Source organism: Pteropus vampyrus, unplaced genomic scaffold (genome assembly GCF_000151845.1).
Source record: "Pteropus vampyrus isolate Shadow unplaced genomic scaffold, Pvam_2.0 Scaffold3, whole genome shotgun sequence".
Classification (NCBI taxonomy): domain Eukaryota; kingdom Metazoa; phylum Chordata; class Mammalia; order Chiroptera; family Pteropodidae; genus Pteropus; species Pteropus vampyrus.
In genome coordinates, this window is record NW_011888784.1 from 17,807,030 (window position 1) to 17,822,545 (window position 15,516).

General features: G+C 34.1%; 1 protein-coding gene across 1 annotated transcript in view; it reads right to left on the reverse strand.

The window, feature by feature from the left end:
- DSG4 (desmoglein 4) overlaps nt 1-15,516 on the reverse strand; it is a 42,598-nt gene that overhangs the window by 9,348 nt on the left and 17,734 nt on the right. Inside the window, exons 3-10 of the mRNA XM_011361985.2 lie at nt 14,608-14,739; nt 12,851-13,006; nt 12,380-12,524; nt 9,684-9,850; nt 9,414-9,548; nt 8,382-8,567; nt 3,355-3,626; nt 1,946-2,085 (exon numbers count right to left, since the gene is read on the reverse strand). Of these exons, the coding sequence (XP_011360287.2) occupies nt 1,946-2,085; nt 3,355-3,626; nt 8,382-8,567; nt 9,414-9,548; nt 9,684-9,850; nt 12,380-12,524; nt 12,851-13,006; nt 14,608-14,739 (1,333 nt within the window). The remainder of the gene's footprint in view (nt 1-1,945; nt 2,086-3,354; nt 3,627-8,381; nt 8,568-9,413; nt 9,549-9,683; nt 9,851-12,379; nt 12,525-12,850; nt 13,007-14,607; nt 14,740-15,516) is intronic.

Consider the following 15,516-nt stretch of genomic DNA (forward strand, 5'->3'; position numbering starts at 1 on the left):
CCCCACATGAACTTAGAGCCTTCCATTCAGGATGCTTACTGATTCTTGAGGTGTTGAAATGACCACAATTGAAATTAAATAGTTGTTTGTGTATCTGTTCTTTTTATTTTCACCATTTATCTAAATTCCATTCATTAGATGACATTTCTCTCTGAAAAAGCATTTCCGAACACAAATATAAAAATATTTGATTTTTTTTCCCCTAACTTCTTTGAAACAAATTTTAGCTTAGTATAGTTTATAAGAAAGGGTGAAGGACCAAGAGATAGGAGCCTGGGCTTTTAGTCCACTTTTCTACTTTATTTTCTGTTATAATGAATAATGAATTATTTTGTTTTTAATTTACAAAGAGTCTTAGTTTTATCACTTTCATCTCTTGGCTATTTTACCAGGTCATTTTTGGAGAAGTTAATAAACCTCGGGTTTTTATATACCTAAATGCTAGAGCCTTTTAGTTAATCAAATGGTAATAAACTAGAAGCCTTTCCACATCTTACATGGTTTTGTGCAGTATGTTTTTTATAACTGATTCGGCACTGGACTTTCATTAGAGAGACATTGGATTACCCCATAGACTGTTTTCTGTGTCTAATACTCTGGAGCTTTCTTACGACCTGGCAACTCACAGCTCAAGTTATTGCTGACAGCATTTACTCCCCAGTTTGGTTTGCTATATTAAGAGCAGGTGGCCCAGCATCTTTGAGCAAACTTATCTGAACCATCTGGATGGCTCTGTGCCAGCAAAGATACTCTGCTTAGGTGAATAAACTATGGCCCTTGTTTTTAGTTTTCTGTCAATACATTTTGATAATTGTTGTATCTCTATTCACTTGAAATGACTAATTTTTATTCCAGTTTTTGAAGATTTTCTCATAGAACCAATATACAAACATATGCTCTGATCAACATGCTTAGAGTCCATTTTAGAACAGGCTTTCTAGAATACTGATAATGAATAAGATTATATCATTTATATAGCTGACCCAGATTAAAATTGACACTCACAGGATGAAGACCAGAGTATATAGATTGTATCTGCTTGGATATTACCAAGGTTTATTTTTTAATCTTACTGTGCTCATTTATCTCTCTTTTTGTTTGCTACTGTAAAGCTCAGATGTAAACTTAATGCAAACCTGCCATATCTATCTTCTATTAGGTATGTATCTGGGACATCTATTTTCCTTCTTTCCTGGTTACTGACCTTTTCTGTTGCTTTGTTTTGTAGTAGCTGGTTTCCTAGGTAGTGCTCCAGAGAATCATTAACTATTGATAAATAAACAAATTCCTGTTGTTACTCACCAAGAGGAAGGCTTAACAGATTTTCCCACGTGAAAAGCAACTAAATTACAAGTTATTTCAGTGCATCTGCCCTTACAACTTTTAATTTGGATCTTATATTGGGAATGACCTTGTGCTTCTTGGTTCTTAACATCTTACTTTGGACACCATGTCTAATCAAGCAACACTCACACAGGCCTGTCACTGTAGCTCAATTTTAGTGACTCTAAAATAACTGCACTCTTTGGGACACTGCCTTTCCAGCAAGTCATCTACAGATGAACTTTGTGCACATCTCCTAGCACTTAACTTTAAGTAAACATTCCTAACCTACTCTACAGGTTGGATTAATTATCTCAAGAAATGAGGCCATAAACAGAAACTGAATTTTATTTATGTATTTTAACTTTTATGCTATACACTGTAAGTCACATATAATTCTTTTTTGAAAGTAGGTGAAATAAATTATGACAAATGTAAATTATAGTTGTAAGTGTACTGAATTCAGTTCTTGGTCTAAGGTATTTAGAACTCTATAAAAGTCTTACTGACACCACTGAATAATATATTTATTTGAGTCAACCTAATATCAATATTAGAATAATATTTATATTTAACACAACAATAATAATTTTATTAAAATATTAAAAATAAATTTTCTTACCATCTACAGCCAGGATCTCTGCTGTGTACATCCCGTTGGTAATATATTTTGACTTCTTATCAAATTCCCTAGAAAATTGTATCTCACCAGTCCTTGAATCAACTTTTAACCAGTTGCCTGCATCATGTCCTATGATATATCTGTTTTTAAACAAATAAGTTCATCATTTGCTTATATGAAAGTGAAGAATTTTAAGTCACATACAATGTGCTAAATTTATATTTGGTGTTTTCATGCTTTACGATGATAATTGCCTTGGTTTATAAATATATATATTAATAAAATTTCAGGATTGAACATATTAATGCACGGGTTCACACAGAGTTTTAAAATTCAGAATTTTTATTCTTCTAGCTCTTACTATAATTGTTAATAAAATGTATAAATCTCCTTCAGGTCTGTTTATTAAATTATAGCAACATCAAAGGAATATCCATTATTCATTTTCACATGTTTTGCACTTTGTTTTCCTAGGTTTTAAGGCATACTGGTTTCAGAGCACCTTATTGTTGATTCTTTAGGAGTTGTGGTATTATCTGTTCTGCTTGTGTATATAAGTTTTGTGACATATAATGGATTCAAAGTGCTTGACCTTATTGGAAGAAGATCTGGTCTGATACTATGTCTGTATCAGGCATAGTTTTAAGTATCCAAGGAATTTATCTGACAGACTTCATAATTTTTGTTGTCTGTTAATTTGTTAGCTGATTAAGTAATCAAAATTGTTAATATAAAATAATTCATAAGTTGATAAACTATTCACTTAAAAATATTGGGCATAAGAAAAAAGAGAGATAAAGAAAGGATATAAAGAATATTTACATATTTGACTATAGTTTTTTCTAGAATATTTTACAGTCTGTGTACCTGTAAGATACCCTGATTCCTACCTTTCTGTTTTTCTAATTCCAACGCTCTTCATGTTCATCAAATTTCAGAAATACCTGTTTTAGCTTCTATTATCTTTTTATTTTCTCTTAGATTCAGGGGAAGGTTGAAATTAGCTCTAAAGTTATGGATAGCACAAGTTTTAAGGACACAGCTGTGACTCATCTTTTATGATATCTTATTGTTTACAATAAGGCTTAATCAGCCCAGGTCCAGGGTGGTACAACCTGCCACAAAAGATCAAAGAGACTCACAGAGTAACTGTAGGTGGCTCTGGTGTTACAGATACTCCATGGACACAATTATCCTTACAACTAGTTGGAGCTCTTTCAGCCTCTAAAACAGTATTAAAATTCTAAGAAAATATCAGTGCCACAATAGCCTTCTGTAACAGACAGATGAACAGGAAAAGAGAAACTCCAAAAATATTTCAACCCACATACACTAGCACATGCTACATAAGTGAACACTGGATGGAACCTTGCTTCAGCGTTCTAACATGAGCAAAATATCTGCAGTACCTGACATTTGTTGCAGGATTTCCTGTGTCCAAATCTACAGCTGTATACGTGCCAAGCACATAATTCAATAAGGAATCTCCTCTTACTCCTTCTCGCATACTGAAAGTCATAGAATTTGGATCAAATATGGGTCCTTCTCTCACATTAATAACCTGAATTCTCACAGGTGTTGAGTGCATTCGGAATCGAGAGGCGACTGAGTGGTGAAATTCAGCTTGGTTTTTAACTCCAATACTGAGATGAATATTAGGTACTTGTTCATAATCCAGCATCTGAAATGATAGATAGTGAAAAACTCTGAAACAGCCAAAGGACTCTCTTTTGTTAGAGTAAAAAGCCATGATAAGAAATCAACACACTAGAATAAAGTCCAGGAGCTATGAATATCAGATTTTGAATTGATAGAATTTTATTTATTACCGCATGAAGTATTTCAGACATGTTATTTCCTTTATCTTTTAGCATAATCAAGTGCCTAGGTTATTTAGGCCTGTGACTTTAAATTCTCATTTGGAATTTTGAATTCTTATATAAAAATCCTAAAATGAAAAGGATCTTTCTTGTCAAATGAGGTGTTGATGAAAAATTAAAAAAATAAACTTAGAATGAAATAAACACATATACCAACAGAGGTCAAGATATCAGTGCTACCAGCAAAAGACTCTGAGATAAATCTCTGCTTTTCAGGGAAATTCTATGACATCACAAGTATTTTATTAAGTTTAAGTTATATTCTACACAAGAACTGGCTTAACATGCCTCACTTAAATTTCAGTTAAAACCTTTGAGGTTTAGGATTTCGATTGCTTTTGTACATCTGTTCCCCTCCTTGGTCTACATAATGCCTAGCACAGAGCCGAACATGAATTGTGTACTAAAAAATGGATTTTCAACTGGAAGAGATTCCTCTTTTACAATCCAATTTTTATTTTCTAAAATTGCATGCTGTCTTTAAATAAATGAAAAATCTGAGATCCTCTATTCTGGTAGAGAAATCTCTTGGGGTTTTCTTGTGCAGACACATATATGTGCTTTTCGTCAGAATAGTTCTCTTCCTGTTGAATAGAGTGGTGATAATATATTAATATATTTTCTAAAGTTGTATAGACATTCACAGAATTCAAGGACAGGAAACTGGCTGAGGGTTCATCTTCCCTCTAACAGGGAGGATAAAAGGCAGATAAAGGAAAGGCAGAAAGTCCTCATCCATTCTTTGCAACTGGGGCCTTTGTCAAGGGTTTTCGGATTGTATCCAGAGGTCAGGGTTGTGCAAAGAGTAATAAAACTGTTTACAACCGAGTCTCTGCTTGGAGTTAGAATGGAGAGGCTGCAAAGACTCAGTTTCTACAGTTTAAAGGACAACTGAAGAATAATCACTTACGAAGAATATGCAGGTATATGTTAGAAAAGGTGGGAGACCAGCCTTCAGGGTCTAAAGAGAACCTCTGGAAGGGCTTGGGATGAAGAGAATGCCTTCAGAAATAGATTTGGCTTCTGGAAAGTTTTTGCTGGAGTAAATTTTAATACAGAAGCTAAGCTGTAAGATTCTCATATCCAGTTTTTTTGAGGGGTCTAATTTAATATGACACTGTTAATTCTGAGGGGACACAGATTTGTTTTAGAATTAAGTATGAAGAGAGTTAAGGGAGGGGGTTGGAAGTCTCCATTCAAAAGGAGCAGTTTTTCTATGCTAAGGGACCAAGGAAATGGTCAAATATCTGCTGGGGTATGTATGTTTTGCTTTTCAATAATTAAAAAGTTTTCTGGTACAAATGTGTCTGAGGCACACACAGCAGTGCACACACAGTTGGGAAGGAACTTACAGAGGTGAACAGAGTGGGGAAAAATATCTCAAGGCACTGCTTTTCTAAAACTTGTTTTACTGGCCAGAGATGACGTACGAAAGTGGCAATTATATATAACTTTGGAATTGGGGGATGTGATTGGATCTTGTCTTTGTCATTTGCCACTTGGGTGAACATAGATAAATTAGTTTTCCACTTGATTTTGTCTCACTTTCTATAAAAAAGGAATCACAATATTTTCTTCCTAGAGTTGTGATAATTAAATGAGATATTATGCACAAAGCCGCTATACATACACACAATATAACCCAATAGTTAGTGTTTAGTGATTGCTAAATAAACATTAATTAGAACTATTATAAAAATAGAGAATCGATATTTCTTTGTTAGAATTCTAATTGGGTTGCATTTTGCTTTTCTTCTGAATGTTGAAATTAATGTGTATATATACACACATAAATATTTAAATTTTTTGTTAATATTTTCATACACGATTATCAATAAATGCCAAAAGAAATTGTTTACAGAAAGATTTTTAATTTTCTTAAAGATTTTGTCTCATTAAACTACAAGTTTCTTGAGAACAGGGACCATGTCTCATTTATTTTCATATCCCTAGCACATAGTAATTCTCAATAAATTTGAGTTGAATCGAATCACTTATAATGTCCTTAGACTAAGAAAAGGGTTATAGAAAGCTTAGTCAAAGGCTCATGACTGAGGGTGGCTTGAGTGAAAATGGAGAGGGTACAAAGGGCCATTAGTGACCTCATTCCAAATGCTGAATCCTGGGAAAATTACACACATTCTCTAAATACATAGTTCTTCTGGCTGTGTGCTAACATACATATTAAGGTTTTTAATTTCATTTTAATTAGCCTTTCTATATTATTTTGATGTTTAAGCATATTTTTTCTGCTCTCTTTAAGAGACTTGGGAAGTTATCAAAAGATACTTTGTCTTCATAACATCTAACACTATCTTGACTATTTTTCATGAAATTGAATTTCTAATAGGTTTTTATTGGCTATAAAATAAATATATCTTTTAAAAACTTTTGCCTCTCGTAGAAGACATGGAAGTCATAGATGACCATTTCCTGAATTATTAATGTTTTCATGTTCATTTTTATGATTTTATGTAAAATTATGCAGTCAAGCTCAGTGACTCCCATTCGGGTGAGATTTGCACTGTTAATTTCAGGTAAATGTCATTACAACGTCATCCTCAAAATCTTGAGTCTCCACTATCTTCTGGACAGTGGGCTAGGTGGTAGGGATAGAAAGATATTTAGGTCAAGTTATTTGTGGACAAAGTTCTTACTATTATTTTAGTATTCTGGGAAGCAAACCCAAACTGAAAAACAGTTACATATTACAAAGATAATATGCGAAGTCAAAAATTAAGATGGTAAGAAGACAGGTCAGAATTACATGACATGTCTAGATCTTGATTTTTAACCAAGATGAAAAGTTAAACAAATTCTGATCTCTATAAAAACAAACAAACAAACAAACAAACAAACAAACAAACAAAGACTTGACTAAATATTTAGAATTTGAATAGATGGTCAGTTACCTTTTGTTTCTCTCTTCCTATCCATATTACATTTGGCAATAGCTCTTATATCTGATCCCTCATTTCCATTTTTACTGTTATTGCCTTAGATCAGATTCTTAGCACCTAAGGGCTTGATTAATATAATAATTATTATTTTTTTAACTTTAATCTTTCTAGAGCTGAGCTCATAATACTACTATTTAAAAAAAAATTGCAAAAACTTTTCTTGGTCTATAAGTAGAGGTTGGCAAACTTTTTGGTTAAGGGCAGATAGGTTTTGGAGTTATATATAGTTTTTATCTCAAGCATTCAACTCAACCAAGGAGTATGGAAACAGCCACAGGAAATACATAAATGAATGAGTGTGGCTTTGTTCCAATAAACTTTTATTTGCAAAAAGATGGCAGGTCAGATCTGGCCTGTGCACCATCATTTGCTGACCCCTGGTCCAAAGCAATGTTTCTCAAACAGGAAAGTCATGGTATATCCTTGGAGTTCCCCAGTTTTCTTAAGGAACTCTGAAATTTTGTGTTTTCATTTGAATGACAATATTAAAAAGCATAAATAGATTTTTTCCATAAATTTGATTACTACCTCATAAATTAATATACCACATGATTTCAGTGCTAGTGGTTGTGTTTCATGGTAAAGTAGTAATACTCTAATTGGTTTAGACAGTTTTGAAAAAAACAGAGAAAGACCTCAATATGTGAACAACATATTTGAATTAGATGAAGGCTAAATGGCTTTCTAGTATACTGTCTGAAAAAAGTTTCACAGTAACTGGAATAGAGAAAAGTAGTGACGGAATTGAATAATCACAGTTCACACTCTGTGCCAAACTAAATGCGTGTGTGTGTCTAGTAGTATATATTTTCATTGCTGTAAGTTCTGTTTACATTGGTAGTGGTAATTTTGTTTGAAAAAAAATAATTTCCCTTATTATACCAATGTTAATTTGAATCTTATTAGTTTGTAGTTTTGTTTCTAATTTGTAATTTTAGATTTTATTGCAGCCCATAAGGTAAAAGCATAAAGTAACTTAAGAAAAATTAATCTATAGGAAAAGCCAAACCCTGTAGTCTAGTTTCTCAGAAGACCAAGTCAGACTCAACATCTTTGTTCTTGCATCTCATTGCTTCCTTTAGTGAATACTCTGCTACAACCCCACAGTGTTGCTCATCATGCCCCCTATGTGTGTGCTCATTTCATTGCCCACATTAGCAATGCTGCTTATAAGGTCCTGCTTAAACCTTATTCCCTGCATGAAGTCTTCTCAAACAAATCTAGCATAAAAGGATCTCCTCTTATCTCAATAATTATCTCACCCATTTTGGCAATTGGTTATGTTTAATATAACACCTATACTCCTATTTATTGTTTTTAATTCTTGTGTTATTATCTAATTTGGAGATCCTTGACTTCTCAACTAGATATTGGGCACTGTGAGAACAAAATGGCCTTCTTATTTTTCTTGGTAATAAATATTGTGTTGCTGGGCTGTAAGTCTCAACCTGACACAGTAAGTTAACTTAGAGTGCATGCTTGCTTGTTCATATAAACAGTATTCATTGTTATGGGGTACTTTTTGTAGGCAGATTCTATTTCTATGAGTATTTTAAAACTTCTTTAAAATAAAATATTGCAGATCCCATACTGTACCTTGACGACTTTCAAAATGCCTTCATTGGTTCGTGGGTCTGTTTGAATATCAAACCAATTTCCATCATTTCCAGAGAGAATTAAATATTTTGCCAACCAATTATCGGTGCCTTCTTCATCGAGATCAATTGCTTTTAATCGTATCAGTTCTGAATTTAAACAATTCTCTTCAATGCTTGCTGAGTACTGGATGACATAGATCAATTTTATAATCAAATAATTTTCAAAAGAGGAAATATATTTAATAATACTTAATTGTCATTTAAAATACTAGCAACGAACTATGCCAATGATTTTTGCACCATTATTAAATGCCATATGTCTGATTAGAAATCTAAGAATAAAATGATTATAAGATAGTAGAACTGATTTTCATGTGCTATATATGAAATCAAGGTCAAAGTGACACTTTGTTTCATTTTTTCTTGCTTATTTTAAATTTTCCTTAATTTACTCCCTCCTTTTTCTGTAAAGGGCCAGATAGCTAATGTATTAGGCTTTGTGGGCCAGAGAATTCATGTTTCAACTACTATTCTCTGCTGCTGTAGCATCAAAGCAGCCACAGACAACATAGAAAGAAATGAGCATGTGGCCCAGTAAAATATGTGTGCGTGTGTGTGTGTGTGTGTGTGTGTGTGTGTGTGTATTTTTACCAAAACGAGAGATTTGATTTTGATTTTATGCTTCTTTTTGCCTAAAAATGAAAGTGGAAGTTGAGAATGTTTGGGATTCTGTTAGAATTAATTTAGAAAAGCATCAGGCATATAAAGATACTTCAATGTTGTTACATGATTCTCGGAGTTAGATTAATAAATTTTCACATTACTGTGATGTGAGAGTATGGAGGAGAGGGTCTGTTGCTTTCGCAGGGGAGGTTTGCATGCACTAGTGACTCAAAGGCAAATACGAAATATTAAGGTATATTATTATATGTTAAGAAATTCAAAGGTTTATACAGCAAAAGTGAGCATATCCATACATGTAACAGGATATTAACACTTATGGAAAAGAATTAGAAGAGTAACAACTTACGGAAGTTTTCTCCAAGGTGGGGAAATTATCGTTGACATCTAAAACCTTGATTCTACAGGCACACTCGGAAGAGAGTCCATCTGTAGCTCCATCCCGATCCGAGCCCCTCACGAGGAGGTTATACATACTGTGTTGCTTAATTAAAATGAAAAAATTTGTAAGACTCTTCCCTCCTTTACATTGGAAGAAAGGCATACATTGATCATTTCATCTTTGTCTTTTCAAAATTGTGTTCTTGAATTCTTATCATTCATTCACAGAAGGCTTTACCTCTCTGTCAAGGAAACTGGACATCGTGCGGACTTCTCCAGTGTACCTGTTCAGGATGAACATTGGTGCACCTGCCGGCTCCTGAGATATAATCTTGTAGGCGATTTTAGAATTCAGATGGTTGTCTTCATCTGCATCTGTGGCACTTAACTTTACTACCAGTGTGTCTATAAATGAAGATAGAGGTGGAAAATGTTTGAGACTTGTTAGAATCAATTCAGCAAATCATCAGGCAAAAGAAGAAAGAGTGATTGGCCTTCTCCTGCATTCTCTCTCTTCTAGTTATCCATGAGAATATATTACCATAACTCAAGCTGCGCCACTGATTACAAAAATAACAAAGGTATGCTTCTATAAAATCCTTTACCATTTATAAAGTACTTGCACTCCTTAAATGATTAAATGGTGAATTAACAGCAAACGTAATAATCTTTAATGTATAAAAAAGTTCAAAAGACTTTATCATAAAGCTGAAGAAACTGACTTTATCAATTTGTTTGTGCTACAGTCTTGTGAAATTATCTTAAAATACTTTATTAAGGAAGATGATAGCTTAATTAAATTCAACATGGCAGTTATTTATTGAGCACCTGTATTCTTTATTATTACTCATTCAGAAAGCAGAGAATTATTATTGGTTGCCTTGGAGGATAATAGTAATTTACTGAACAGTCAAACATATATAATTATTGAGAAGATTTATCTGCAGAAATATAAGACGTTCTTAGTTACTCATAGTGACAAAGTACAGGCATTCTAATCTAATCCCCAAGGATACCAACCCACAGGTAGGTCCCTAATGTTTTTGTGTTTCCTAGCCAGGCTTCAAAGTGACAAATCCTAGCACAGAGAATCAGGGACCTCTTGAGTAGATAGAGCTACGTTTCATGGAAGTCATAGTTTATGAAAGTATGCTCTGGCCCTCTGGTTAACTCTCCTCACATGGGGAAGCTTAACAAGGCTGCTGATCAGCAACCGAGTGGATGTGGATGTGGATTTCACCTTCTCTCCCTTCGCCAAGCTTGTCCGGAAATACGTTAGTGAGGAAACACGAACTTCGGAGACCTTTCTTAGGCAAAAGCTTCATTTTTCCTCTTTGTGTCCTCCCTTCCTATGTTATTAAAAATTTTGTGTTTTTTATTTTCAACATCACTTATTTTAGTGGATTTGAAGGAGTTCCCCTGACACCCTCTCTTGGCCCCCGCTTTTTGTTATGTCTTTCTTTCTCTCCTTCAGCATTTGTCTCTTTCCTCTTTTCCTCCAGACTTCTCCATCCTCCTTTCTTTGACTCTCCGTTGTTATCTCTAGCTTACGTTCTTATTTGCCTTTCTTGTAATTTCTTTTTTCTGTTCTCTTTCCCCAAATTTTATTTATAGGCACAATTGCACATATAGAGGTGAAAGGAATAAGAAAAATAGAGGAGTGGGAGAAGAAAGAGGCAGAAGGCAATGAGGGAGAGAAGACAGGAAAGTAGCAATGTAGGAGAAGTGTAAGTGTAGACAGGAAAGATGTTCAGGAGGAGTTATAGAAAGAGGGAAAAAGAGAAGAGTATTTGAGGTGGAGATGGAATTATGCAGGGTAGGAAAAATTAAAAACAAATGTGAGAGGACGTAATGTAACTTGCTTCGTAGATGTGAAGACCAGTGATTATCTTTCATGATTGACCTGATGGGTGCTGTCAGGAAGGGGAATTTCCCCCTACACCTTTCTTAAGTTCTTATGGTTGGGCTAATAATAAAGTTGACACAAGACCAGATTAACAGGAGGAAAAATCCAGTTTAATATGTGCACATGGGAGAATCATAGTGATGTTCTGAGAAATGATAGACTAGCCAGCATTTTATATACTTTTTAGACAAAATAAAAATGAAGTTTTGAAGAATTGATAGGACAGAAAAAAGTTAGTGGTCATTAGAAAGAAATCTGAGCAAGGTTTGAGTATTCATTAAGGAGAAGTCTAAACAAAATTTGGGCGTAGGCAATAAATTAATAAAGATGCAGTGAGGTTTGTTTATACAGGCTCTTTGGCTTTGTATTCCTTAACTATAGCTATATGGGTGTTTCCAGGTGCAGGAAGGGCACCTTTAACATGGGAAATTTATCTCCTGTTTTCAAGAGGACACACACACACACACACACACACACACACACACACACACACACACAAAGAGAGAGAGAGAGAAAGAGAGAGAGACAGAGAGGAGTTCTTCATGCACTGGCAGTTTTTTAAGTAACTTTAATTCAAAATAATCAGTGTGCCATATGTGGGATATTTTGGGGCAGCCTACTCTATGTCCCGACAGTACAATTGCAGATGCATCTTTCATCACTCCCTATCTGGTGTGGTTCAGCCCAGAATTTGAAGAATGGCACAGAACAGGGCCCTTTTTCACATTCATGGTTTCACCTCAGTTTACTCAATAAAAAGTTAACCACAAGCCCAGTAATCATCTCTGAGGAAGGTGCTAAGCCCCCACTAAATCACACGTATAAGAATCTTCCACAACGAGAGGATGTTTAGCATTTTAGACATGATTTTTTCTAGCTCAGTTTTAAGTTAGAATTTGTGGGGTTTCTTCAAAATACAAGTTTGACAATTTCTGATTTTTAAATTATTTGTATTTCAATCTCCTAAAGCTTTTGACTGAGAGAAATAAATGTGGTATAATGCAGAGAAAGAGTATCATTCTACTTACTTGCATCGCTGTTTTCTTCAATGCTGGCTGTGTACACATTTTGTGTAAAGACTGGGGGGTTATCATTTATGTCCATAACTTTGACTCTAAGCTCAAGAGGCCTTTCTAAATCTTCACCCCGTGAGTTCAGAGCCCGGCAATAGATCTGTGGAAAGTTGGAATAAAAGTCTTTCTCCACCAAAAGAAATTACATAACATTCTTGAAAATATATAAGGAAATGAACAAATAAACAATTTTCCCAATGAATTCAGACTATTTTACAGTCTAGTAATTTAAATGTTCTCAAGACATTTGATAACATGCATAGGCAACACATGAGAGAGTCCTGAACTATAAACTTTTCATATTCTTTTTATTTGTTCAAGCCCTTTATTTGTTTTTAGCAAAAGTAAGCATTAATCCTGAGATATTTTTTTTTAAAAAAGAAGAAAAATAATATGCCTAAATTGAAACACTCTGCTGTGACTTACCAAGAAAAGTGGAGTTATCTCTCTGTCTACCACTGAGGTAATGTTAATTTCTCCAGTCTGAGGATTAATAGCGAACACTCCATAAGGTGGGCGATCAATTCCCACCCCAGAGATGCGGTATGTAATCTTCTGGTTCACCTCACAGTCTGATCGAATCTACAAGGAAAATGGCTGGGTTTAGAGTAGATCATAAACTTCAGTGCACTGGAGTGAGAAGGAAATGGCTTTGTAGCCAGATAGGCTTTGTATTGAAAACTGGCACCATGACACAGGCCTGTGTGACCTTGAAAAATTCACTTAACTTTGACAAACACCAGCTTATAATGAGATAATACCACTTACATCTCAGGTTTGTTGTGGGGATTGTATGAAGTAACTATATACACTCTACCCCAATGCCTGACATACGGCACATACACGCTTGATGCTAGCTTTGTTATTAACACTACATTGTTCATGTCTCTGATTTTCTTTGCATACAGAGAAAGAGTTTGACAGAAGAAATCACAAATTTATTATTTTTAAAAAATATTTTATCATACTAATATGTATCCTGCCTAGACTTGAGTTTGAGATTTAATCAAAATGGCAGATAACTTACATTAAGGAAATCAGAAGAGAAATACAGTGTTTAGAGAGACTGGCAATAATTTCATAAATCAAGTCCTACTGTATCACTTATCTGCCAAATAGATTTTATAACAAATATTCTGTCATATAAATTTTGTTTTAATAGTTTTATATCTATGGCTCATAAATTTAAACAAAAGTAGTTTAAATTTTAAAATCTAATAGATATACTGGAGATGAGGACACAGTAAAATACTAAGATTTTTGCTCAGATACCCACAATTAAGTAAAGGCAGTTAAAAATACAACTTGAGAGAACTCCACTCTAATCGAAAGATCTTATTTATACAGATGAAAATCTAAGAAATCCCCCAATGCAAATAAAAAGAAGAGAATATACAGTATAAGTGGGGTAACATAAAACTGTAATTGTGAGCTGAATGGAAACAATAATAATTTAAAAGCTTTCCAAAAATTTGAAAACTTCTGAGAGAGAATAAATTTTCTTTTCTTGAGCTGAGATTATATCTATAATACCATTGGAGTGCTTACTATATTTTTAATGTAAAGCTTTAAGGAAGGAATTCTGGTAGATCACTACCCTTGACCTCAATAGTGGCCCAAGGCCAAGAATCCTAGAAGAAGCTAATGAAACAGTTAATGTGGATTCTATCCTTCATGGATAAATTTATGACACATTCTTTCCTTAATTCTTCTTCCTTATTAATAGTCATTATTTGAAATAACTTTTAAGGCTTTCCTAATTTCTGGATGAAGGAATCTAGTGAGAACTTTTGACACTGTCCTTACTTTCTTGGAAAGAGTTAATCAATTCTTTAAACTTTTGATTTTTGAGGGCTAGTCAAAAGACTATTAAAACATCATAAATTTCCCATACTATGCAGATGATGATAGGCAGAAGACAAATGGACAGACAAAGCCCAGTAATGCTGGATATCTAAATTTCTCTTCTAAGATCACTCAAGGACCTCTGCTCTGTATCAGCTCCCAGAATCTGATAGTCAAAATGGTGCCTCAGCAGAACGAACAAATGACTAAACGTCACCCATCTTCCTAAGACACTATGGAGTAATGAAGACTGCAAATCCTCAAAATGTTTGAGGGCTTTCCTGTCCTGCAAAACATTTGTTATCAGCACAAGGTACTCCTGTTCTTTCATCACTTACTCTGGCAATTGGATTCCTCTTGGAGTTGTCCTCTCCTTCTCGACAGGCAGCAGCAAACTTGATCCACTCCCGCTTTTGTCTTCTGACAGTTTGCCATTTTGTAGTGCCATTTTCCATGTCTAATTCTTTCACCTTAAACAAAAATAGTTAACATTTTGTATAGTGTTAGAACAATTTTACTTAGTAAATTTTTCAGCACTGTAAGGTGTGCTCAGAAGAAGCAATGGTATTGAATTTGAGGACTAAAAAAACCTTTTTACTGAATTACAACTTTAGTTAGATAGTTTTGTCATCCTTACTGGCTACTTCTTCTGGAATCATCTCAATTCTAATTTCACTCTAGTGAAACAAATTTCATTAGCTATGTGCAAAGCTCATAATATGTTATATTGGGTAATATCATGTATGTAGTTTTTCTTCTTTCAGTTTACCCTCACTGGTTAGCAGACATTTGGTCTTGTACAAAATGTCCATGGAAACATTTGAAGTTCACGCAAAAAATTCCTTGATATTTTGTCCTGTTCAAAATGTCCATGGGGATGGAAAGCCAACCCACCTACCTAACCCCATGTGCCATTCCCAGTTATTTGTAACTGCTAATGTACTTGTTGAGACATAGAAAGTTGTTTGTTTGTTTAAGCTAAGGCTTCATTTCATTGCCACTTTGACGGAAGGAGATATTCCATGTGAATGAAGCTTATCCTTTTAAGAAACAAAGCATTTACATTTTTTCTCCTTTTGATATAACTTCCTAAAATGTACCACTTATTCCCAATTTTTTTCAATAGAGATTAGTAAAGTAATTATATTTTCTTCAATTATTTGATATCGTCATAATTAAAATTTAACTACTATAATAAAATAAAGCCTGGCCAGAGAGGACAGTAACTTTATTTCCTAAGTACCACT